Genomic DNA, 27,176 nt, shown 5'->3' with positions numbered 1-27,176 from the left:
CGTGAGTGTGAGGTGTGACGTGAGTGTGGGGTGTGAGGTGAGTGTGATGGGTGTGATGTGAGTGTGAGGTGTGATGTGAGTGTGGGGTGTGACGTGAGTGTGGGATGTGATGTGAGTGTGTGGTGTGACGTGAGTGTGTGGTGTGACGTGAGTGTGGGGTGTGAGGTGAGTGTGATGGGTGTGATGTGAGTGTGAGGTGTGATGTGAGTGTGTGGTGTGACGTGAGTGTGTGGTGTGACGTGAGTGTGGGGTGTGAGGTGAGTGTGATGGGTGTGATGTGAGTGTGGGGTGTGACGTGAGTGTGTGGTGTGACGTGAGTGTGATGGGTGTGATGTGAGAGTGATGGGTGTGATGTGAGTGTGGGGTGTGACGTGAGTGTGATGGGTGTGATGTGAGTGTGCGGTGTGATGTGAGTGGGGTGTGATGTGAGTGTGATAGGTGTGATGTAAGTGTGTGGTGTGATGTAAGTGTGTGGTGTGACGTGAGTGTGGGGTGTGATGTGAGTGGGGGGTGTGACGTCAGAGTGGGGTGTGATGTGTGTGATGGGTGTGACGTGAGTTTAATGAGTGTGATGTGTGTGACGTGAGTGATTTGAGTGGGGTTTGAGATGAGTGTGGGGTGTGACGTGAGTGTGGGGTGTGATGTGTATGGGATGTGACGTGAGTGTGGGATGTGACGTGAGTGTGCGGTGTGACGTGAGTGTGGGGTGTGAGGTGAGTGTGGGGTGTGATGTGAGTGTGGGGTGTGACGTGAGTGTGGGGTGTGACGTGAGTGTGGGGTGTGACGTGAGTGTGGGGTGTGAGGTGAGTGTGGGGTGTGATGTGTATGGGATGTGATGTGAGTGTGTGGTGTGATGTGAGTGTGGGGTGTGACGTGAGTGGGGGGTGTGACGTCAGAGTGGGGTGTGATGTGTGTGATGGGTGTGACGTGAGTTTAATGAGTGTGATGTGTGTGACGTGAGTGATTTGAGTGGGGTTTGAGATGAGTGTGGGGTGTGACGTGAGTGTGGGGTGTGATGTGTATGGGATGTGACGTGAGTGTGGGATGTGACGTGAGTGTGGGGTGTGAGGTGAGTGTGGGGTGTGATGTGAGTGTGGGGTGTGACGTGAGTGTGGGGTGTGAGGTGAGTGTGGGGTGTGATGTGTATGGGATGTGATGTGAGTGTGTGGTGTGATGTGAGTGTGGGGTGTGAGGTGAGTGTGGGGTGTGATGTGAGTGTGGGGTGTGACGTGAGTGTGGGGTGTGAGGTGAGTGTGGGGTGTGATGTGTATGGGATGTGATGTGAGTGTGTGGTGTGATGTGAGTGTGATAGGTGTGATGTGAGTGTGTGGTGTGATGTAAGTGTGTGGTGTGACGTGAGAGTGGGGTGTGATGTGAGTGGGGGGTGTGACGTGAGTGTGGGGTGTGATGGGTGTGACGTGAGTTTAATGAGTGTGACATGAGTGTGATGTGTGTGACGTGAGTGATTTGAGTGGGGTTTGAGATGAGTGTGGGGTGTGACGTGAGTGTGGGGTGTGACGTGAGTGTGGGGTGTGATGTGTATGGGATGTGACGTGAGTGTGGGATGTGACGTGAGTGTGGGATGTGACGTGAGTGTGATGGGTGTGATGTGTGTATGAGGTGTGACGTGTGTGTGATGGGTGTGATGTGAGTGTGGGGTGTGAGGTGAGTGTGGGGTGTGATGTGAGTGTGAGGTGTGACGTGAGTGTGGGGTGTGACGTGAGTGTGGGGTGTGATGTGACTGTGGGGTGTGACGTGAGTGTGTGGTGCGACGTGTGTGGGGTGTGATGGGTGTGACGTGAGTGTGATGGGTGTGAGGTGAGTGTGGGGTGTGATGTATGGGATGTGATGTGAGTGTGGGGTGTGATGTGTATGGGATGTGATGTGAGTGTGGACTGTGACATGAATGCGCGGTGTGACGTGAGTGTGATGGGTGTGATGTGAGTGTGCGGTGTGATGTGAGTGGGGTGTGACGTGAGTGTGATGGGTGTGACGTGAGTGTGATGGGTGTGATGTGAGTGTGGTGTGACGTGAGTGTGATGGGTGTGACGTGAGTGTGATGGGTGTGACGTGAGTGTGATGGGTGTGATGTGAGTGTGATGGGTGTGACGTGAGTGTGATGGGTGTGATGTGAGTGTGGGGTGTGATGTGAGTGTGTGGTGTGACGTCAGAGTGGGGTGTGATGTGAGTGATGTGTGTGACGTGAGTGTAATGAGTGTGACGTGAGTGTGATGGATGTGATATGAGTGTGGGGTGTGATGTGAGTGGGTGTGAGGTGAGTGTGGGGTGTGATGTGAGTGTGGTGTGACGTGAGAGTGATAGTTGTGATGTGAGTGTGTGGTGTGACGTGAGTGTGGGGTGTGATGTGTATGGGATGTGATGTGAGTGTGGGGTGTGACGTGAGTGTGCGGTGTGACGTGAGTGTGATGTGTGTGATGTGACTGGGGTGTGAGCTGAGTGTGGGGTGTGATGTGAGTGTGAAGTGAGTGTGGGGTTTGAGGTGAGTGTGGGGTGTGACGTGAGTGTGATGGGTGTGATGTGAGTGTGAGGTGTGATGTGAGTGTGAGGTGTGATGTGAGTGTGTGGTGTGATGTGAGTGTGATAGGTGTGATGTGAGTGTGGGGTGTGATGTGAGTGTGTGGTGTGACGTCAGAATGGGGTGTGATGTGAGTGTGATGGGTGTGACGTGAGTGTGATGGATGTGATGTGAGTGTGAGGTGTGACGTGAGTGTGGGGTGTGATGTGAGTGGGGTGTGACGTGTGTGTGATGGGTGTGATGTGAGTGCGGGGTGTGATGTGAGTGGGGGGTGTGACGTGAGTGTGGGGTGTGATGGGTGTGACCTGAGTGTAATCAGTGTGATGTGAGTGTGATGGGTGTGATATGAGTGGGGTGTGTGACGTGTGTGTGGGGTGTGATGGGTGTGACGTGAGTGTAATCAGTGTGACGTGAGTGTGATGGGTGTGATGTGAGTGTGGGGTGTGATGTGAGTATGATGGGTGTGATGTGAGTGTGGGGTTTGAGGTGAGTGGGGTATGACGTGAGTGTGGGGTGTGATGTGAGTGTGGGGTGTGACGTGAGTGTGATGTGAGTGTGATGTGAGTGTGGGGTTTGAGGTGAGTGTGATGGGTGTGATGTGAGTGTGATGGGTGTGATGTGAGTGTGGGGTGTGATGTGAGTGTGGGGTGTGACGTGAGTGTGGGGTGTGACGTGAGTGTGATGGGTGTGATGTGAGTGTGACGTGAGTGTGGGGTGTGATGTGAGTGTGGGGTGTGACGTGAGTGTGATGGGTGAGATGTGAGTGTGAGGTGTGATGTGAGTGTGGGGTGTGACGTGAGTGTGGGATGTGACGTGAGTGTGATGGGTGTGATGTGAGTGTGGGGTTTGAGGTGAGTGGGGTATGACGTGAGTGTGGGGTGTGATGTGAGTGTGGTGTGACGTGAGTGTGATAGGTGTGATGTGAGTGTGGGGTGTGATGTGAGTGTGTGGTGTGACGTCAGAGTGGGTGTGATGTGAGTGATGGGTGTGACGTGAGTGTAATGAGTGTGACGTGAGTGTGATGGATGTGATATGAGTGTGGGGTGTGATGTGAGTGTGAGGTGTGACGTGAGTGTGGGGTGTGACGTGAGTGTATTGAGTGTGATGGGTGTGAGGTGAGTGTGGGGTGTGATGTGAGTGTGGGGTGTGATGTGTATGGGATGTGATGTGAGTGTGGAGTGTGACATGAGTGTGATGGGTGTGATGTGAGTGTGATGGGTGTGATGTGAGTGTGGGGTGTGTCGTGAGTGTAATGGGTGTGACGTGAGTGTGGGGTGTGATGTGAGTGTGGTGTGACGTGAGAGTGATAGTTGTGATGTGAGTGTGTGGTGTGACGTGAGTGTGGGGTGTGATGTGTATGGGATGTGATGTGAGTGTGGGGTGTGACGTGAGTGTGCGGTGTGACGTGAGTGTGATGTGTGTGATGTGACTGGGGTGTGAGGTGACTGTGGGGTGTGATGTGAGTGTGATGTGAGTGTGAAGTGAGTGTGGGGTTTGAGGTGAGTGTGGGGTGTGACGTGAGTGTGATGGGTGTGATGTGAGTGTGAGGTGTGATGTGAGTGTGGGGTGTGATGTGAGTGTGTGGTGTGACGTGAGAGTGGGGTGTGATGTGTATGGGATGTGATGTGAGTGTGTGGTGTGATGTGAGTGTGGGGTGTGACTTGAGTGTAATGGGTGTGACGTGAGTGTGATGGGTGTGATGTGAGTGTGGGGTGTGATGTGACTGTGGGGTGTGAGGTGAGTGTGATGGGTGTGATGTGAGTGTGGGGTGTGATGTGAGTGTGGGGTGTGATGTGACTGTGGGGTGTGAGGTGAGTGTGATGGGTGTGATGTGAATGTGATGGGTGTGATGTGAGTGTGATGGGTGTGATGTGAGTGTGGGGTGTGACGTGAGTGTGATGGGTGTGATGTGAGTGTGGGGTGTGATGTGAGTGTGGGGTGTGATGTGAGTGTGGGGTGTGATGTGAGTGTGATGGGTGTGATGTGAGTGTGGGGTGTGATGTGAATGTGATGGGTGTGACGTGAGTGTGATGGGTGTGATGTGAGTGTGGGGTGTGATGTGAGTGTGGGGTGTGATGTGAGTGTGATGGGTGTGATGTGAGTGTGGGGTGTGATGTGAGTGTGGGGTGTGATGTGAGTGGGGTGTGACGTGAGTGGGGTGTGACGTGAGTGTGATGGGTGTGATGTGAGTGTGGGGTGTGATGTGAGTGTGATGGGTGTGATGTGAGTGTGGGATGTGATGTGAGTGTGTGGTGTGACGTGAGTGTGATGGGTGTGATGTGAGTGTGGGGTGTGATGTGAGTGTGGGGTGTGATGTGAGTGTGGGGTGTGACGTGAGTGTATGGTGTGATGTGAGTGTGATGGGTGTGACTTGAGTGTGGGATGTGAGTTGAGTGTGGGGTGTAATGTGAGTGGGGGGTGTGATGTGAGTGGGGTGTGGCGTGAGTGTGATGGGTTGGAGTGTGAGTGTGGGGGGAAGGGAGTGTGAATGAAGGGGTTTGATTCAGGAGGGTTGGAAGATCAGGCAGACACAGTGAAGGAATGGACAGTGGGTTGTGAGTGGGGTTGGAAGATCAGGCAGACACAGTGAAGGAATGGACAGTGGGTTGTGAGTGGGGTTGGAAGATCAGGCAGACACAGTGAAGGAATGGACAGTGGGTTGTGAGTGGGGTTGGAAGATCAGGCAGACACAGTGAAGGAATGGACAGTGGGTTGTGAGTGGGGTTGGAAGATCAGGCAGACACAGTGAAGGAATGGACAGTGGGTTGTGAGTGGGGTTGGAAGATCAGGCAGACACAGTGAAGGAATGGACAGTGGGTTGTGAGTGGGGTTGGAAGATCAGGCAGTCACAGTGAAGGAATGGACAGTGGGTTGTGAGTGGGGTTGGAAGATCAGGCAGACACAGTGAAGGAATGGACAGTGGGTTGTGAGTGGGGTTGGAAGATCAGGCAGACACAGTGAAGGAATGGACAGTGGGTTGTGAGTGGGGTTGGAAGATCAGGCAGACACAGTGAAGGAATGGACAGTGGGTTGTGAGTGGGGTTGGAAGATCAGGCAGACACAGTGAAGGAATGGACAGTGGGTTGAGGAGGGTTGGAAGATCAGGCAGACACAGTGAAGGAATGGACAGTGGGTTGTGAGTGGGGTTGGAAGATCAGGCAGTCACAGTGAAGGAATGGACAGTGGGTTGTGAGTGGGGTTGGAAGATCAGGCAGACACAGTGAAGGAATGGACAGTGGGTTGAGGAGGGTTGGAAGATCAGGCAGACACAGTGAAGGAATGGACAGTGGGTTGTGAGTGGGGTTGGAAGATCAGGCAGACACAGTGAAGGATTGGACAGTGGGTTGTGAGTGGGGTTGGAAGATCAGGCAGACACAGTGAAGGAATGGACAGTGGGTTGTGAGTGGGGTTGGAAGATCAGGCAGACACAGTGAAGGAATGGACAGTGGGTTGTGAGTGGGGTTGGAAGATCAGGCAGACACAGTGAAGGAATGGACAGTGGGTTGTGAGTGGGGTTGGAAGATCAGGCAGACACAGTGAAGGAATGGACAGTGGGTTGTGAGTTGGGTTGGAAGATCAGGCAGACACAGTGAAGGAATGGACAGTGGGTTGTGAGTGGGGTTGGAAGATCAGGCAGACACAGTGAAGGAATGGACAGTGGGTTGTGAGTGGGGTTGGAAGATCAGGCAGACACAGTGAAGGAATGGACAGTGGGTTGTGAGTGGGGTTGGAAGATCAGGCAGTCACAGTGAAGGAATGGACAGTGGGTTGTGAGTGGGGTTGGAAGATCAGGCAGACACAGTGAAGGAATGGACAGTGGGTTGTGAGTGGGGTTGGAAGATCAGGCAGTCACAGTGAAGGAATGGACAGTGGGTTGTGAGTGGGGTTGGAAGATCAGGCAGACACAGTGAAGGAATGGACAGTGGGTTGTGAGTGGGGTTGGAAGATCAGGCAGACACAGTGAAGGAATGGACAGTGGGTTGAGGAGGGTTGGAAGATCAGGCAGACACAGTGAAGGAATGGACAGTGGGTTGTGAGTGGGGTTGGAAGATCAGGCAGACACAGTGAAGGAATGGACAGTGGGTTGTGAGTGGGGTTGGAAGATCAGGCAGACACAGTGAAGGAATGGACAGTGGGTTGTGAGTGGGGTTGGAAGATCAGGCAGACACAGTGAAGGAATGGACAGTGAGTTGTGAGTGGGGTTGGAAGTTCAGGCAGACACAGTGAAGGAATGGACAGTGGGTTGAGGAGGGTTGGAAGATCAGGCAGACACAGTGAAGGAATGGACAGTGGGTTGTGAGTGGGATTGGAAGATCAGGCAGACACAGTGAAGGAATGGACAGTGGGTTGTGAGTGGGGTTGGAAGATCAGGCAGACACAGTGAAGGAATGGACAGTGGGTTGAGGAGGGTTGGAAGATCAGGCAGACAGTGAAGGAATGGACAGCGGATTGTGAGTAGGGTTGGAAGATCAGGCAGACAAGGAATGGACAGTGGGTTGAGGAGGGTTGGAAGATCAGGCAGACACAGTGAAGGAATGGACAGTGGGTTGAGGAGGGTTGGAAGATCAGGCAGACACAGTGAAGGAATGGACAGTGGGTTGAGGAGGGTTGGAAGATCAGGCAGACACAGTGAAGGAATGGACAGTGGGTTGAGGAGGGTTGGAAGATCAGGCAGACACAGTGAAGGAATGGACAGTGGGTTGTGAGTGGGGTTGGAAGATCAGGCAGACACAGTGAAGGAATGGATAGTGGGTTGTGAGTGGGGTTGGGCTTGGATGGGGGGCCACCGTGTGTCCAGGATCCGTTTACTCACCGTCCCTCACTCCCCGCAGCAGCCTCACACGCCCACAGCAGCAGCGCTGTGGCCGCGGCGCAGCAGTGCGGTTACGAGATCCCGGCCCGCCTGCGGACTCTGCATAACCTGGTGATCCAGTACGCCTCGCAGGGCCGCTATGAGGTGGCCGTACCACTGTGTAAACAGGCGCTGGAGGACCTGGAGAAAACCTCCGGCCACGACCATCCTGACGTGGCCACCATGCTCAACATCCTGGCCCTGGTGTACAGGTGAGCAACCCTACACACTCCCTCCCATACCTCCACCAACCCAAACCCCAGACCAACTGAAACCCCAAAGCCTTTGCACCCTTCCCCAGCTCTCTCCCTATTTCCTCTCTGCCATCTTGCCCATCTCTTTCCCCTCATCCCTCTCCCCCCACCTCTCATCCCATCTTTCTTCCCCTGAATCTTTATCCCCATCTCTCTCTCCCACCTCTCCTTTTCCTCATTTTTCTCTCTCCCTCACATTCTCTCACACACCACTGTTCCCAAACTACTATTTCTTCGGCCCTGAAACTTTTGGACCCCACGCTAACCCAGACCCAGTATTATAGTCAGGTATCCTCCTTGGAGCGTGTCTCCACAACCAACTAACTCGTCGTCACTACCTCCTCCCATAGATGCTGTCTGGCCTGCTGAGTTCTGCCAGCATTTTGTGTTTTTACTCACGGGTATCAGTCTTGCTCTTTGACTCTTATTCCTTCCCTCCATGCCCCCAACACCCCCACTCCTCTCTGAGTCTCACTCTTTTCCCCAGACCCCAGTCAAAACTCTCAGTTTTGCCCCCTCCCCACCAATTCTCAGCCACACTCCCTCCTCTCTCCACACAGGGACCAGAACAAGTACAAGGAAGCCGCACACCTCCTGAATGATGCTCTGAACATCCGGGAGAAAACCCTGGGCAAGGACCACCCAGCCGTGAGTGAGCGGGGAGAGGCAGGGCGGGCTGGGGTGACACGAGGGTGACAGGCGGCAAGATGGGGTGACTACCCTTGTGTTCTGGTCTGGCCCCACTCCAGACTGGATATGTGAGTTTTGCAGTGAGTCAGGGACCTCGTGGTTGCAAATTGTGCCTGGAGTCACTGCTCCAGACAGAAAGAGGGAGACAGACAGGATATTGATATTGAGGGGATATTGTTATCCCCTCCCCTCGGTAGGGGATGGTAGTGCAGTCACAGAAACAAGGGTGAAAGAATTTGATGATCTAGGATTTAGATGTTTTGGGTGTGGTGGAGGGGGAGGTAAAAGAGGTGGGGCTGTTATATTACTGATTGGGGAAGAGAGTAAATACCCCTCCCACTATAATCTCTACCTCCTCATCCTGTAGCAATGGGGCAACCAGAACTGCACACAATACTGCAGATGTGCTCTAATCAAAGTTCTATACATTTTTTCCAATTTTATACTCAGTGTTCTAACTGATGAAGCTACCTATACTGCACCTTCTTTAGCACCCTATTTACTGAGATCACCATCTTCACGGAGGTGCGGGCTTCCCCGGGATCTCTCTGCAGAGTGTGACATTGATCAGCTGGAGAGCACTGCATTGGCAGGTGGAATTTATTCCAGACAAGAGCAAGGTTGTGTATTTTGTAAAGTCAAATAGGGTAGTAGATTTGGAGTAAATTGTAGGGCCCTGGGTAGTGTTAACCTTCTACCCTTAGAGTAGGAGGTTCCCTGAAAGTGGCAGCAAAGGTAGATAGGGTAGTGAAGAGTCTATATTGCATCCTTGTCTGCATCATCTGTGCCGCTCACTGAATATAACTTTGAAAATGCAGGTTAGGCTGCACTCGAAACATTGTGTGTAGTTGTAGTCAGCACCCTATAGGAAGGATGTGATTGCACTAGAGAGGGTGCGGAGGAGATTCACCAGGATGTTGCCTAGAGTGGAGCTTTCCAGTTGTGGTGAGAGACTGGATCAGATGGAATGGTTTTCCTTGGTGCTGAGAAGCTGAGGAGAGACCTGATAGAGGTGATCAGAATTATGTGAATATAGACAGGGCAGATAAGAAGTTTTGTGTAAGTTAAGGGTTAAGACATTTAGAGAAGATCCAGAATGCTGTGCCTGAGGGGGTAATGGAGGCAGAGTACCCCACAGCATTAAAAAGTATGATAAAACTGCACAGCCTTTTCCCCATGATTGTGGAGTCAAGGTGAGCAGGGAAAGACGGGACAACTTTTTCACCCAGAGAGTGTGGTCTGTAAATGGAATGAGCTCCCAGAGGAAGTCATTGAGCTGGTACAGGAACAAACAAGAGGAAATCTGCTGATGCTGAAAATCCAAGCAACACATACAAAATGCTGGAGAAACTCAGCAGATCTGTGGAAAGGGGTACAGTGGATGTTTTGGGCCGAAAACCTTTTCCAGTCCTGATGAAGCGTCTCCGCCCTAAATGTCGACTATGCTACCTGGCCCCCTGAGTTCCTGCAGTATTTTGTGTGTGAGCTGATACAGTAATAATTTTTAACAGTAGGACATGGATAGAAAGGGTTTTTAAATGATGTGGGCCTAGTATGGGTAGATGGGAACTAGGCGGGAACGTCGATCAGCATGTAGCAGTTGGGCCGAAGGGCTGGTTTCCTTGTTGCCTGGCTCAAGTAATCAGATCAGTATGTGAATTGACAGGGTAGAATGTGCAAAGGTCAAAATTTCAAAGTAAGTCTTATTATCAAAGCACGTATATGTCACCATATACAACCCTGAGATTCATTTTCTTGCAGGAGTCCTCAATAAATGTATAGAATAATAACCGGTAGCAGAATCAGTGAAAGACCATCCAGCTAGGGCATTCAACCAGAGTGCAGAAGACAACAAACTGTGCAAATCCACAAAGAAGAATTAATAATTAATAAATAAATAAATAAATAGATAGATAGATAGATAGATAGATAAATAAACAAACAAACAAACAAACAAACAAACAAGCAAGCAAGCAAGCAAGCAAGCAAGCAAGCAAGCAATAATCGAGGACAGGAGTTGAAAGTGAGTCCATAGGTTGTGGGAACATTTCAATGATGGGGCAAGTGAAGTTGAATGAAGGTAACTCCACTGTTGGTTGAGGGGCTCCTGTACTTCCTTGCTGATGGCAACAGCGACAAGAGGGTCCGGCCTGGGTGGTGGGGATCTCTGATAGATGCTGCTTCCCTGCGACTGCGTTTCATGTAGATGTGTGCTGAGTGGTTATAGAAGGTCTCCTCACTGACCGCAGAGCCCCTGCCTTTACCTGTGCCATGGCCAGGGCCCCGGAGAGTGGGGGGCATGGGTGCAGTGGGTGATCCAGGACTGTCTGTGCCCTGTTGGCAGGTGGCAGCGACACTGAACAACTTGGCTGTTCTGCATGGGAAGAGGGGCAAGTATAAGGAGGCCGAGCCCCTGTGCAAGAGGGCGCTGGAGATTCGTGAGAAGGTAAGTGCGTGGGGTGGGGTGAGAGCGGTGTGGGAGAGCTCCGCCAGGGCCAGTGTTGGAGTGCCTGGTGTAGGTGGAGCCTTGGACCTGGCTGGGGAAGATGGGTGTTGTCTAGACTGGCCCTGTTTGGTCAGGAAGGTTTTACCCCCACTATGGGTCAGTGAGGGGGATTGTTGAAGGAGCAGCAGGAGCAGGGCTTTTGGGGTAGAGAGAGGAAAGGTTACCTGTGGGGGTCAGACTAGTCAGGGGTGGATGCCTGCTGTTACAGCGGTTGAGATGATGGGATGAGTTGAGGGTGAAGCAGATTTGGGTTAAGGGACATACACGTGCTGTGATGAGGGAGGGGGTGGGGTGATGGGGAGTAGAGAGTAGGGGAAGGGTGTCAGCTGGGACAGGAACTGGAGAGGTAGAGTGGGTCCTTACCTGCCGTGACTTGGGGGGAAGAGTGGACTGGACCAAGGCCTGTACCCACATGCCATGATGGGGAATGTCCCTAGGTGTTGGGCCGAGACCACCCCGATGTGGCGAAGCAGCTGAACAATCTGGCCCTGCTGTGCCAGAACCAGGGCAAGTACGAGGAAGTGGAGTACTACTACCGGCGGGCACTCGACATCTACCAGAGCCGGCTGGGCACCGACGACCCCAACGTGGCCAAGACCAAGAACAACCTGGTGAGCAGGGCGGGCAGGGAGAGGGGAGGGGAGTGAGCGGGTACAGGGTTCAACATTTAGGCAATGAGCACTAAGCAGTTTTGGCCTGTGGAGTGGGTTACGTATGCACAGAGCAAGAACAACAAATATTAGGAACAGTACACACTGGGCAAATTACAGTCTGGGAGCTTTGAACTGAGCCCGCTAAGATGAAAACACATACACTTGAGAGCCCGCATGCAAAAACGACAGCCTCCCACACGTAGGACTTTCCACATTCTCACAGTGATCTGATATCATACAGAGGGGGTCAAGGGAGTGGTCAGGGTCATCACACCATACGATGAAAGCAGAATTAGGCCATTTAGTCCATAGAGTCTGTTCCACCAGTCATGGATATCCAACCCCACCCTCCCTTGCCTTCCCTAGTCAAGAACATATCAATCTTTGCATTAAACATACCCAATGATGTGGCCTCCACTGTCCACAGATTCACCACCCTCTGGTTGAAGAAATTCCTCCTCATCTCAGTGTAAAGATTTATTCTGAGTTTCTAAGTATGGACCCAGAGGCATCAAATGCTTCTCATACATATGTACCAAATGTTAAGCCTTTCATTCCTGGGATCAATCTTGTGAGCCTCCTCCAGGGCCAGCACATCCGTCTTAGCCTAAAATCGCTCACAATATTCTAAGTGTTACCTGACCATCGCCTGGGCAGTACATCCTTGCTTGTGTGTGCCAGTTCCCTCAAAGTAAATACTAGCATTGCATTTGTTTCTAATGACTCAGCCTGCAAGTGAACTTGGAGGATTCCTAGGTCAAGCTTGGTGAAGGATGAGGGTCAGGGTTCAGAGGTACCAGTTTGGGAGGGGTTAATCCTCTTTCCACTGCTTCCCCTTCCACAGGCCTCCTGCTACCTGAAGCAGGGCAAGTACAAGGAAGCCGAGACCCTGTACAAGGACATACTGACCCGAGCCCACGAGAAGGAGTTTGGATCTGTTAACGGTACGTCCAGAACTTCAACGTCTGCACAGCAGGCACAAGTCAGCAGCTGGAGGATTTCCCCCTTCACTGAACTTCTCTCCCCAGCTGAAAGCAGTGTTCATTCCCATTCCCAACTCCCCTCCCAATGAAGCAGCCCATTCTGGATGCAGCAAGATGCTGACAACATTCAGACACGGGTTGATGTGTGGCAGGTAATGTGCAGGTCACTGAAGTGCCAGGCAGGGACTACCTCCACCAACAGAATCTGACTGATGTTCAATGGTTGACCTCAGGGTCAACATGCACCAAAAGCACCAGAACTGCTGCTCAAACACCATGGCAGGAGTGTGATGGATGCTCCCCACTGGCCTGGGTGAGTACAGCTCCAACAAACTCAACACCACCCAGGACAAAACAGCTGCTCAATCGGCTCCCCATTCAACCCCAGCCACCTCCCCAAACACCCCTCCCTCTTCCTTGGCCAACATACCCTCCCCACACCACTAGTACACGGTAACTGTGGTGTGCACCACCTTCAATAACCTGGGCGACTCGGCAGAAACTCTCAAAGCCGCGAGGGTGGATGTTGGGAGAGGGAAGGTAACAGACAAGCTCAGGGACTGACAGGAATTTCCCCTCCATTGTCCTAGGGGAGAATAAACCCATCTGGATGCACGCAGAGGAACGGGAGGAGATGAGCAAGGTGAGTCTGTAACCTACTCCCTCTCTATCCACACCCCACATCTCCCACCCCACCCTAACCTACTCCCTCTCTATCCACACCACACATCTCCCAACCCACCCTAACCTACTCCCTCTCTATCCACACCCCACATCTCCCACCCCACCCTAACCTACTCCCTCTCTATCCACACCCCACATCTCCCACCCCACCCTAACCTACTCCCTCTCTATCCACACCCCACATCTCCCACCCCACCCTAACCTACTCCCTCTCTGTCCACACCCCACATCTCCCACCCCACCCTAACCTACTCCCTCTCTATCCACACCACACATCTCCCACCCCACCCTAACCTACTCCCTCTCTATCCACACCCCACATCTCCCACCCCACCCTAACATGCTCCCTCTCTATCCACACCCCACATCTCCCACCCCACCCTCTGCTCCCTCTCTATCCACACCACACATCTCCCACCCCACCCTAACATGCTCCCTCTCTATCCACACCCCACATCTCCCACCCCACCCTCTGCTCCCTCTCTATCCACACCCCACATCTCCCACCCCACCCTAACATGCTCCCTCTCTATCCACACCCATCTCCCACCCCACCCTCTGCTCCCTCTCTATCCACACCCCACATCTCCCACCCCACCCTAACATGCTCCCTCTCTATCCACACCCCACATCTCCCACCCCACCCTCTGCTCCCTCTCTATCCACACCACACATCTCCCACCCCACCCTAACATGCTCCCTCTCTATCCACACCACACATCTCCCACCCCACCTTAACATGCTCCCTCTCTATCCACACCACACATCACCCACCCCACCCTAACCTACTCCCTCTCTATCCACACCACACATCTCCCACCCCACCCTAACCTACTCCCTCTCTATCCACACCCCACATCTCCCACCCCACCCTAACCTACTCCCTCTCTATCCACACCCCACATCTCCCACCCCACCCTAACCTGCTCCCTCTCTATCCACACCCCACATCACCCACCCCACCCTAACCTACTCCCTCTCTATCCACACCCCACATCTCCCACCCCACCCTAACATGCTCCCTCTCTATCCACACCCCACATCTCCCACCCCACCCTCTGCTCCCTCTCTATCCACACCACACATCTCCCACCCCACCCTAACATGCTCCCTCTCTATCCACACCACACATCTCCCACCCCACCCTAACATGCTCCCTCTCTATCCACACCACACATCACCCACCCCACCCTAACATGCTCCCTCTCTATCCACACCACACATCTCCCACCCTCAAAACACCTCTCACACCCCCACACCTCCCCCTTCATCACAACTCCACCCAAACTCCACATCCACCAGCACCCTCACCTGCCAAAACCCACACTATTCCCACATCACCCATCCCTCCCACAACACCCGTACACCTCCCACAACACCCACCCCTCCCACAGCTTCCACACCCCACAGCTTCCACACCTCCCACAGCACTCATCCCCTTCCCCCAACACCCACACCCCTCCCACAACACCCACACCCCTCCCACAACACCAACCCCTCCCACAACACCAACCCCTCCTACAACACGCATCCCTCCCACAGCACCCACACCTCCAACAACACTCACACCCCTCCCACAACACCCACCCCTCCACAACACCCGTACCCCTCCCACAACACCCGTACCCCTCCCACAGCACCCGTACCCCTCCCACAACCACCCACCCCTCCCCAAAACACCCGTACCCCTCCCACAACACCCGTACCCCTCCCACAGCACCCGTACCCCTCCCACAACACCAGTACAACTCCCACCCCTCCCATGACACCAACCCCCTCCCACAACATCAACCCCTCCAACAACACCCACACCCCCTCCCACAACACCAATCCCTCCCACAACAACCACCCCTCCCACAATCCCACACCCTTCCCACAACACCCACCCCTCCCACAACACCCACCCCTCCCACAGCACCCATCTCTCCCACAACACCCACACCTCCCACAACACCAGTACCCCCTCCCACAACACCCACACCTCCCACAACACCCACACCTCCGACAACACCCACCCCTCCGACAACACCCGTACCCCTCCCACAACATCCACCCCTTCCCACAACACCCACTCCTCCCACAACACCAGTACCCCTCCCACAACATCCACACCCCTCCCACAACACCCACCCCTCCCACAACACCCACACCCCTCCAACAACAGCCACCCCTCCCACAACACCCACCCCTCCCACAGCTTCCACACCTCCCACAGCACTCATCCCCTTCCCCCAACACCCACACCCCTCCCACAATACCCACCCCCTCCCACAGCACCCACCCCTCCCACAGCACCCACCCCTCCCACAACACCCACACCTCCAATACCCACCCCCTCCCACAACACCCACCCCTCCCACAACACACACCCCTCCCACAACACCCACACCTCCAATACCCACCCCTCCCACAACACCCACCCCCTCCCACAACACACACCCCTCCCACAACACCAACCCCTCCCACAACATCCACCCCTCCCACAACACCCACCCCTCCCACAACACCCACACCTCCGACAACACCCGTACCCCACCCACAACACCAACCCCTCCCACAACATCCACCCCTCCCACAACACCCCACACCTCCGACAACACCCACCCCTCCGACAACACCCGTACCCCTCCCACAACAGCCACCCCTCCCACAACATCCACCCCTTCCCACAACACCCACACCTCCCACAACACCAGTACCCCTCCCACAACATCCACACCCTTCCCACAACACACACCCCTCCAACAACACCCACAGCCCTCCCACAACACCCACCCCTCCGACAACACCCGTACCCCTCCCACAACATCCACCCCTTCGCACAACACCCACACCCTCCGACAACACCCACCCCTCCAACAACACCCGTACCCCTCCCACAACACCAACCCCTCCCACAACATCCACCCCTCCCACAACACCCCACCCCTCCCACAACACCCACACCTCCGACAACACCCACCCCTCCGACAATACCCGTACCCCTCCCCACAATACCAACCCTCCCACAACATCCACCCCTCCCACAACATCCACCCCTTCCCACAACACCCACACCTCCGACAACACCCGTACCCCTCCCACAACATCCACCCCTTTCCCACAACACCCACACCTCCGACAACACCCACCCTCCGACAACACCCGTACCCCTCCCACAACAGCCACCCCTCCCACAACATCCACACCCTTCCCACAACACACACCCCTCCAACAACACCCACAGCCCTCCCACAACACCAACCCCTCCCACAACATCCACCCCTCCCACAATACCCACACCCTTCCCACAACACCCGTACCCCTCCCACAACAGCCACCCCTCCCACAACATCCACACCTTTCCCACATCACACACCCCTCCAACAACACCCCAACCCCTCCCACAGCACCCACTACCCCTCCCACAACACCCACCCCTCCCACAACACCCACACCCCTCCAACAACAGCCACCCCTCCCACAACACCCACCCCTCCCACAGCTTCCACACCTCCCACAGCACTCATCCCCTTCCCCAACACCCACACCCCTCCCCACAATACCCACCCCTCCCACAGCACCCACCCCTCCCACAGCACCCACCCCTCCCACAACACCCACACCTCCAATACCCACCCCTCCCACAACACCCACCCCTCCCACAACACACACCCCTCCCACAACACCCACACCTCCAATACCCACCCCCTCCCACAACACCCACCCCTCCCACAACACACACCCCTCCCACAATACCCACCCCTCCCACAACACCCACCCCTCCCACAATACCCACCCCTCCCACAATACCCACCCCTCCCACAGCACCCACCCCTCCCACAACACCCACACCTCCAATACCCACCCCTCCCACAATACCCACACCCCTCCCACAACACCCACACCTCCAATACCCACCCCTCCCACAATACCCACCCCTCCCTCAGCACCCACCCCTCCCACAACACCCACACCTCCAATACCCACCCCTCCCACAATACCCACCCCTCCCACAACACCCACACCTCCAACACCCACTCCTCCCACAACACCCACACCCCTCGCACAACACCCACACCCCTCCCACAACACCCGTACACCTCCCACAACACCCGTACACCTCCCACAACACCCACCCCTCCCACAACACCCGTACACCTCCCACAACACCCACCCCTCCCACAGCTTCCACACCTCCCACAACACTCATCCCCTTCCCCCAACACCCACACCCCTCCCACAATACCCACCCCTCCCACAACACCCACACCTCCCACAACACCCACACCTCCCACAACACCCACACCTCCAACACCCACTCCTCCCACAACACCCACACCCCTCGCACAACACCCACACCCCTCCCGCAACACCTGTACCCTTCCCACAACACCCACCCCTCCCACAACACCCACACCCCTCCCACAACACCCGTACCCTTCCCACAACACCCACCCCTCCCACAACACCCACACCCCTCCCACAACACCAACCCCTCCCACAACACCAACCCCTCCTACAACACGCATCCCTCCCACAGCACCCACACCTCCAACAACACTCACACCCCTCCCACTACACCCACACCTCCCACAACACCCGTACCCCTCCCACAACACCCACCCCTCCCCAAAACACCCACACCCCTCCCACAACAGCCACCCCTCCCACAACACCCACACCTCCAACAACACCCACACTCCTCACACAATACCCATCCCCACCCCCATCCATCACACACACCCTCCACTTTCCCGTCCTCCACAATCAGCCCCCCCACCTTCTCACCCTCCCCGTATATCCACCAGCCTCCCTCCTCCCAGCAAACCATCACCCTCCCTTACCATCCAGTACCCCTCAGGGTATAGGGTAAGGAAGGAGGGATTTCGTGCGAGGGTCCTGGGTGGTGAAGGGAGAGTCCTGGTCGAGGGAGGAATCCAGTCTGCTGCAAGTTCCAGAGCAGTGGAGCAATGCCAGGGTGGGTGGGGCACGGAGGGTCTGGGATGAGTAAGGAGGAAGGGACAGGCCCTGGGTGGGGAAAGGTAGCTGTGAGAACACAGGCCCAGAGAGGGTTGTAGAAACAGGGTTGGGGGTCCTGGGCAGTTCGAGGGTAGGGTAGGAGAGGGGAGGGGATCCTGGGCAGGACTGGGACAGGGGAGGGAGGGGAGGGCAGGAGATTCCAGGTGGGATGAGGGGGAAGATCCTGGGCAGATCTGGAACAGGGGAATGGGGGGTTCCTGGACCAATGTGTGACAGGGGAGGGATTCTGGGTCGGGGGGGATGACCTGGGCAGATCTGGGACAGGGGAGGGGTGGGATGGGGGGGAAGATCCTGGGCAGATGTGGGGAGGGGATCCTGAGCAGACTGGGTCAGTGGGGGTGTGGGACGAGATTCCATGGAAGTTCTGGGAGGCAAGACACCAGGCAGGTGTGAAGCAGGGGAGTATCAGTGTACCGGGACTGAGTGCTGCCTTTGTGTTCCAGGGCCGGCATAAGGACAGTGCTCCCTACGCAGAATATGGTGGCTGGTACAAGGCGTGCAAAGTCAATAGGTGAGGCAACAATCAGAGTGAGGTCCAATCCCTGTCCCAAAGGACAAACCATCTGCCCCACCCCTCCCTTACAGGGTGTTCCAATCTTGTGCCTACTCCCCCAGGGCTGTGACCAGGGAGTGGGAAGTGATTGTTGGAGAGAATATGTAGAGTGGCCAGCGGGAAATCACCCGTCGGTAAGGCAAATGAGTATCCGAGGGACAAGGGTCACGGGGGCAGGACAGTGGCAGGTTTCGGTTCAGACTGTGTGCTGGGCGAGTCCAGTGGGTCACAATGGACAATTCCCCAGAGAATGGGTGTAAAAATGTACCAACATTTTCCTTTGCGTGTGCCTGCACCAGGCTGTGCGTGGATCCAATGTGTGTTCTGAGGTCCCATGTGGAGGGAAGGTGTGGCCCCATTGCCCCAACGCCCCAGTCAGCAGGATGTTGCCACCCTACTGTTCCTTCTTGGAAAAGTTCTTCCAGACCAACACACGTCCATCAGGCAGTGAGTGAACATGGAACATCTTGCAGACACTGCAGGACAAGGGCTTGAGGGGTGTTTCCCTGAGCAAACTGTCCAAGTTATCCGGCAGAATGCGTCATTGGTGGATCTCACCAATAAGCACCAAGACCTTGCTTGCCTTGCAATGAGAGGGGCCCCTGCAGTCAGATCCCTCCTGCATGGTCAGAATATCACTTCCATGGGACAGCTGCAATGGGGAAGTGACAGTCACCCATCTCTTTGCCTACCATGGACTTACTCAGAGCGTGTGCAGGAGATTTGTCTTGATTCACCCTGAACAGCTCCTTAACAGAATACTCATCTTGATGCTGAGAGAGGCCCTGAATGCCAGTTCTGTGTTCTGTGTTCGATTGGAGGAGGCTCCTTCTGCTACTGCGTATAGAGGGGCCGGGTCACAAAGGGAATGAAAGGAGTCTCTCACCAGGGATGGTCGTGTGCAAAAGTTTTAAATAACAAGTTAACATGACTGTACATATTGACCGTGAACGTAAAAGTTCTGCACTGTTTCTTCTTTTGTATGTACAGTGGATTCCAGTGAACTGGGAACAGTGCAATTTGGCCCAATTAGGTGGCTGTCCCAATTAACTGAAGATCTAAGGAAATTCTTAAAAAGATATAAAAAAGACAAACTGCTGTTTAACTGAGTAACAAATTAAGTATTGGAATGAAGTACAGAATGAATCAGAACACCCTCGATGCTACTATAGCCACAGCAGTTAGCGTTAGTACGACACTATTCCAGTTAGTGGTCAGTTAGTGTTAGTACAACACTATTCCAGTTAGTGTTCAGTTAGTGTTAGTACGACACTAATCCAGTTAGTGGTCAGTTAGTGTTAGTACGACACTAATCCAGTTAGTGTTCAGTTAGTGTTAGTACGACACTATTCCAGTTAGTGTTACTACGACACTATTCCAGTTAATGTTCAGTTAGTGTTAGTACGACACTAATCCAGTTAGTGTTCAGTTAGTGTTAGTACGACACTATTCCAGTTAGTGTTAGTACGACACTATTCCAGTTAGTGTTCAGTTAGTGTTAGTACGACACTATTCCAGTTAGTGTTACTACGACACTATTCCAGTTAATGTTCAGTTAGTGTTAGTACGACACTATTCCAGTTAGTGTTAGTACGACACTATTCCAGTTAGTGTTCAGTTAGTGTTAGTACGACACTATTCCAGTTAGTGTTCCAGTTATTCCAGTTAGTGTTGGTACGACATTATTCCAGTTAGTGTTCCAGTTAGTGTTAGTACGACACTATTCCAGTTAGTGTTAGTACGACACTATTCCAGTTAGTGGTGAGTTAGTGTTAGTACGACACTATTCCAGTTAGTGTTAGTACGACACTATTCCAGTTAGTGGTCAGTTAGTGTTAGTACAACACTATTCCAGTTAATGTTCAGTTAGTGTTAGTACGACACTATTCCAGTTAGTGTTCAGTTAGTGTTAGTACGACACTATTCCAGTTAGTGTTAGTACGACACTATTCCAGTTAGTGTTAGTACGACACTATTCCAGTTAGTGTTAGTATGACACTATTCCAGTTAGTGGTCAGTTAGTGTTAGTACGACACTATTCCAGTTAGTGGTCAGTTAGTGTTAGTACGACACTATTCCAGTTAGTGTTAGTACGACACTATTCCAGTTAGTGTTAGTATGACACTATTCCAGTTAATGTTCAGTTATTGTTAGTACGACACTATTCCAGTTAGTGTTAGTATGACACTATTCCAGTTAGTGTTAGTACGACACTATTCCTGTTAGTGTTCAGTTAGTGTTAGTACGACACTATTCCAGTTAATGTTCAGTTAGTGTTAGTACGACACTATTCCAGTTAGTGTTAAGTTAGTGTTAGTACGACACTATTCCAGTTAATGTTCAGTTAGTGTTAGTACGACACTATTCCAGTTAGTGTTCAGTTAGTGTTAGTACGACACTATTCCAGTTAGTGTTCAGTTAGTGTTAGTGCGACACTATTCCAGTTAGTGTTAGTACGACTCTATTCCAGTTAGTGTTCAGTTAGTGTTAGTACGACACTATTCCAGTTAGTGTTAGTTCGACACTATTCCAGTTAGTGTTCAGTTAGTGTTAGTACGACACTATTCCAGTTAGTGGTCAGTTAGTGTTAGTACAACACTATTCCAGTTAATGTTCAGTTAGTGTTAGTACGACACTATTCCAGTTAGTGTTCAGTTAGTGTTAGTACGACACTATTCCAGTTAGTGGTCAGTTAGTGTTAGTACGACACTATTCCAGTTAGTGTTAGTACGACACTATTCCAGTTAGTGTTCAGTTAGTGTTAGTACGACACTATTCCAGTTAGTGTTCCAGTTATTCCAGTTAGTGTTGGTACGACATTATTCCAGTTAGTGTTCCAGTTAGTGTTAGTACGACACTATTCCAGTTAGTGTTAGTACGACACTATTCCAGTTAGTGGTGAGTTAGTGTTAGTACGACACTATTCCAGTTAGTGTTAGTACGACACTATTCCAGTTAGTGGTCAGTTAGTGTTAGTACAACACTATTCCAGTTAATGTTCAGTTAGTGTTAGTACGACACTATTCCAGTTAGTGTTCAGTTAGTGTTAGTACGACGCTATTCCAGTTAGTGTTAGTACGACACTATTCCAGTTAGTGTTAGTACGACACTATTCCAGTTAGTGTTAGTATGACACTATTCCAGTTAGTGGTCAGTTAGTGTTAGTACGACACTATTCCAGTTAGTGGTCAGTTAGTGTTAGTACGACACTATTCCAGTTAGTGTTAGTACGACACTATTCCAGTTAGTGTTAGTATGACACTATTCCAGTTAATGTTCAGTTATTGTTAGTACGACACTATTCCAGTTAGTGTTAGTATGACACTATTCCAGTTAGTGTTAGTACGACACTATTCCTGTTAGTGTTCAGTTAGTGTTAGTACGACACTATTCCAGTCAGTGTTAGTACGACACTATTCCAGTTAATGTTCAGTTAGTGTTAGTACGACACTATTCCAGTTAGTGTTCAGTTAGTGTTAGTACGACACTATTCCAGTTAGTGTTAGTACGACTCTATTCCAGTTAGTGTTCAGTTAGTGTTAGTACGACACTATTCCAGTTAGTGTTAGTTCGACACTATTCCAGTTAGTGTTCAGTTAGTGTTAGTACGACACTATTCCAGTTAGTGGTCAGTTAGTGTTAGTACAACACTATTCCAGTTAATGTTCAGTTAGTGTTAGTACGACACTATTCCAGTTAGTGTTCAGTTAGTGTTAGTACGACACTATTCCAGTTAGTGGTCAGTTAGTGTTAGTACGACACTATTCCAGTTAGTGTTAGTACGACACTATTCCAGTTAGTGTTAGTATGACACTATTCCAGTTAGTGGTCAGTTAGTGTTAGTACGACACTATTCCAGTTAGTGGTCAGTTAGTGTTAATACGACACTATTCCAGTTAGTGTTAGTATGACACTATTCCAGTTAGTGCTAGTACGACACTATTCCAGTTAATGTTCAGTTATTGTTAGTACGACACTATTCCAGTTAGTGTTAGTATGACACTATTCCAGTTAGTGTTAGTACGACACTATTCCTGTTAGTGTTCAGTTAGTGTTAGTACGACACTATTCCAGTTAGTGTTAGTACGACACTATTCCAGTTAATGTTCAGTTAGTGTTAGTACGACACTATTCCAGTTAGTGTTCAGTTAGTGTTAGTACGACACTATTCCAGTTAGTGTTAGTACGACACTATTCCAGTTAGTGTTCAGTTAGTGTTAGTACGACACTATTCCAGTTAGTGTTAGTACGACTCTATTCCAGTTAGTGTTCAGTTAGTGTTAGTACGACACTATTCCAGTTAGTGTTAGTTCGACACTATTCCAGTTAGTGTTCAGTTAGTGTTAGTACGACACTATTCCAGTTAGTGGTCAGTTAGTGTTAGTACAACACTATTCCAGTTAGTGTTCCAGTTATTCCAGTTAGTGTTGGTACGACACTATTCCAGTTAGTGTTCCAGTTAGTGTTAGTACGACACTATTCCAGTTAGTGTTAGTACAACACTATTCCAGTTAGTGTTAGTACAACATTATTCCAGTTAGTGGTCAGTTAGTGTTAGTACGACACTATTCCAGTTAGTTTTCAGTTAGTGTTAGTACGACACTATTCCAGTTAGTGTTCAGTTAGTGTTAGTACGACACTATTCCAGTTAGTGTTAGTACGACTCTATTCCAGTTAGTGTTAGTACGACACTATTCCAGTTAGTGTTAGTACGACACTATTCCAGTTAGTGTTCAGTTAGTGTTAGTACGACACTATTCCAGTTAGTGGTCAGTTAGTGTTAGTACAACACTATTCCAGTTAGTGTTAGTACGACACTATTCCAGTTAGTGTTAGTACAACACTATTCCAGTTAGTGTTCAGTTAGTGTTAGTACGACACTATTCCAGTTAGTGTTCGGTTAGTGTTAGTACGACACTATTCCAGTTAGTGTTCAGTTAGTGTTAGTACGACACTATTCCAGTTAGTGGTCAGTTAGTGTTAGTACGACACTATTCCAGTTAGTGTTCAGTTAGTGTTAGTACGACACTATTCCAGTTAGTGGTCAGTTAGTGTTAGTACGACACTATTCCAGTTAGTGTTAGTATGACACTATTCCAGTTAGTGGTCAGTTAGTGTTAGTACGACACTATTCCAGTTAGTGGTCAGTTAGTGTTAGTACGACACTATTCCAGTTAGTGTTAGTACGACACTATTCCAGTTAGTGTTCAGTTAGTGTTAGTACGACACTATTCCAGTTAGTGTTAGTACAACACTATTCCAGTTAATGTTCAGTTAGTGGTAGTACGACACTATTCCAGTTAGTGTTAGTACGACACTATTCCAGTTAGTGGTCAGTTAGTGTTAGTACGACACTATTCCAGTTAGTGTTAGTATGACACTATTCCAGTTAGTGGTCAGTTAGTGTTAGTACGACACTATTCCAGTTAGTGGTCAGTTAGTGTTAGTACGACACTATTCCAGTTAGTGTTAATACGACACTATTCCAGTTAGTGTTAGTATGACACTATTCCAGTTAGTGTTCAGTTATTGTTAGTACGACACTATTCCAGTTAGTGTTAGTATGACACTATTCCAGTTAGTGTTAGTACGACACTATTCCAGTTAGTGTTCAGTTAGTGTTAGTACGACACTATTCCAGTTAGTGTTAGTACGACACTATTCCAGTTAATGTTCAGTTAGTGTTAGTACGACACTATTCCAGTTAGTGTTCAGTTAGTGTTAGTATGACACTATTCCAGTTAGTGTTAGTACGACACTATTCCAGTTAGTGTTAGTACGACATTATTCCAGTTAGTGGTCAGTTAGTGTTAGTACGACACTATTCCAGTTAGTTTTCAGTTAGTGTTAGTACGACACTATTCCAGTTAGTGTTAGTACGACACTATTCCAGTTAGTGTTCAGTTAGTGTTAGTACGACACTATTCCAGTTAGTGTTACTACGACACTATTCCAGTTAGTGTTCAGTTAGTGTTAGTACGACACTATTCCAGTTAGTGGTCAGTTAGTGTTAGTACAACACTATTCCAGTTAGTGTTAGTACGACACTATTCCAGTTAGTGTTAGTACAACACTATTCCAGTTAGTGTTCAGTTAGTGTTAGTACTACACTGTTCCAGTTAGTGATCAGTTAGTGTTAGTACGACACTATTCCAGTTAGTGTTCAGTTAGTGTTAGTACGACACTATTCCAGTTAGTGTTCAGTTAGTGTTAGTACGACACTATTCCAGTTAGTGGTCAGTTAGTGTTAGTACGACACTATTCCAGTTGGTGTTAGTACGACAGTATTCCAGTTAGTGTTCAGTTAGTGTTAGTACTACACTGTTCCAGTTAGTGATCAGTTAGTGTTAGTACGACACTATTCCAGTTAGTGGTCAGTTAGTGTTAGTACGACACTATTCCAGTTAGTGTTAGTACGACACTATTCCAGTTAGTGTTAGCACTACACTATTCCAGTTAGTGTTAGTATGACACTATTCCAGTTAGTGTTCAGTTAGTGTTAGTACGACACTATTCCAGTTAGTGTTAGTACGACACTATTCCAGTTAGTGTTAGTACGACACTATTCCAGTTAGTGGTCAGTTAGTGTTAGTACGACACTATTCCAGTTAGTGTTAGTATGACACTATTCCAGTTAGTGGTCAGTTAGTGTTAGTACGACACTATTCCAGTTAGTGTTAGTACAACACTATTCCAGTTATTGTTCAGTTAGTGTTAGTATGACACTATTCCAGTTAGTATTAGTACGACACTATTCCAGTTAGTGTTAGTACGACACTATTCCAGTTAGTGTTCCAGTTACTCCAGTTAGTGTTAGTACAACACTATTCCAGTTGGTTTTCAGTTAGTGTTAGTACAACACTATTCCAGTTAGTGTTCAGTTAGTGTTAGTACAACACTATTCCAGTTAGTGTTCAGTTAGTGTTAGTACGACACTATTCCAGTTAATGGTCAGTTAGTGTTAGTACGACACTATTCCAGTTAGTGGTCAGTTAGTGTTAGTACGATACTATTCCAGTTAGTGTTGGTATGACACTATTCCAGTTAGTGTTCCAGTTACTCCAGTTAGTGTTAGTACAACACTATTCCAGTTAGTGTTCAGTTAGTGTTAGTACGACACTATTCCAGTTAGTGTTCAGTTAGTGTTAGTACGACACTATTCCAGTTAGTGTTGGTATGACACTATTCCAGTTAGTGTTCCAGTTACTCCAGTTAGTGTTAGTACAACAGTATTCCAGTTAGTGTTCAGTTAGTGTTAGTACGACACTATTCCTGTTAGTGGTCAGTTAGTGTTAGTACAACACTATTCCAGTTAGTGTTAGTGCGACACTATTCCAGTTAGTGTTCAGTTAGTGTTAGTACGACACTATTCCAGTTAGTGTTAGTACGACACTATTCCAGTTAATGTTCAGTTAGTGTTAGTACGACACTATTCCAGTTAGTGTTAGTACAACACTATTCCAGTTAGTGTTAGTGCGACACTATTCCAGTTAGTGTTCAGTTAGTGTTAGTACGACACTATTCCAGTTAGTGTTAGTACGACACTATTCCAGTTAGTGTTCAGTTAGTGTTAGTACGACACTATTCCAGTTAGTATTAATACGACACTATTCCAGTTAATGTTCAGTTAGTGTTAGTACGACACTATTACAGTTAGTGTTAGTACGACACTATTCCAGTTAATGTTCAGTTATTGTTAGTACGATAGTATTCCAGTTAGTGTTAGTATGACACTATTCCAGTTAGTGTTAGTACGACACTATTCCAGTTAGTGTTCAGTTAGTGTTAGTATGACACTATTCCAGTTAGTGTTAGTACGACACTATTCCAGTTAATGTTCAGTTAGTGTTAGTACGACACTATTCCAGTTAGTGTTCAGTTAGTGTTAGTACGACACTATTCCAGTTAGTGTTAGTACGACACTATTCCAGTTAGTGTTCAGTTAGTGTTAGTACGACACTATTCCAGTTAGTGTTAGTACGACTCTATTCCAGTTAGTGTTCAGTTAGTGTTAGTACGACACTATTCCAGTTAGTGTTAGTACGACACTATTCCAGTTAGTGTTCAGTTAGTGTTAGTACGACACTATTCCAGTTAGTGGTCAGTTAGTGTTAGTACAACACTATTCCAGTTAGTGTTCCAGTTATTCCAGTTAGTGTTGGTACGACACTATTCCAGTTAGTGTTCCAGTTAGTGTTAGTACGACAGTATTCCAGTTAGTGTTAGTACAACACTATTCCAGTTAGTGTTAGTACGACATTATTCCAGTTAGTGGTCAGTTAGTGTTAGTACGACACTATTCCAGTTAGTTTTCAGTTAGTGTTAGTACGACACTATTCCAGTTAGTGTTAGTACGACACTATTCCATTTAGTGGTCAGTTAGTGTTAGTACGACACTATTCCAGTTAGTGTTCAGTTAGTGTTAGTACGACACTATTCCAGT

The 27,176-nt window shown here is 50.1% G+C and overlaps 1 protein-coding gene across 3 annotated transcripts in view; it reads left to right on the top strand.

Annotated features, from left to right (window-relative positions):
- Positions 1-27,176, top strand: part of klc1b (kinesin light chain 1b) — a 74,297-nt gene that overhangs the window by 28,776 nt on the left and 18,345 nt on the right. For 2 of the 3 annotated variants that reach the window (XM_059982544.1, XM_059982546.1), the window contains exons 5-11: positions 7,369-7,600; positions 8,203-8,290; positions 10,677-10,778; positions 11,276-11,449; positions 12,336-12,435; positions 13,065-13,117; positions 18,624-18,691. In XM_059982544.1, coding sequence (XP_059838527.1) covers positions 7,369-7,600; positions 8,203-8,290; positions 10,677-10,778; positions 11,276-11,449; positions 12,336-12,435; positions 13,065-13,117; positions 18,624-18,691 — 817 coding nt within the window. The remainder of the gene's footprint in view (positions 1-7,368; positions 7,601-8,202; positions 8,291-10,676; positions 10,779-11,275; positions 11,450-12,335; positions 12,436-13,064; positions 13,118-18,623; positions 18,692-27,176) is intronic. The other variant, XM_059982545.1, reaches the window with a different exon arrangement.

The sequence above is a fragment of the Hypanus sabinus genome, chromosome 10 (assembly GCF_030144855.1).
Source record: "Hypanus sabinus isolate sHypSab1 chromosome 10, sHypSab1.hap1, whole genome shotgun sequence".
NCBI classification, from domain to species: Eukaryota; Metazoa; Chordata; class Chondrichthyes; order Myliobatiformes; family Dasyatidae; genus Hypanus; species Hypanus sabinus.
Note: the sequence above shows the minus strand (reverse complement) of the source record. Positions and strands in the feature narration are given on the sequence as shown.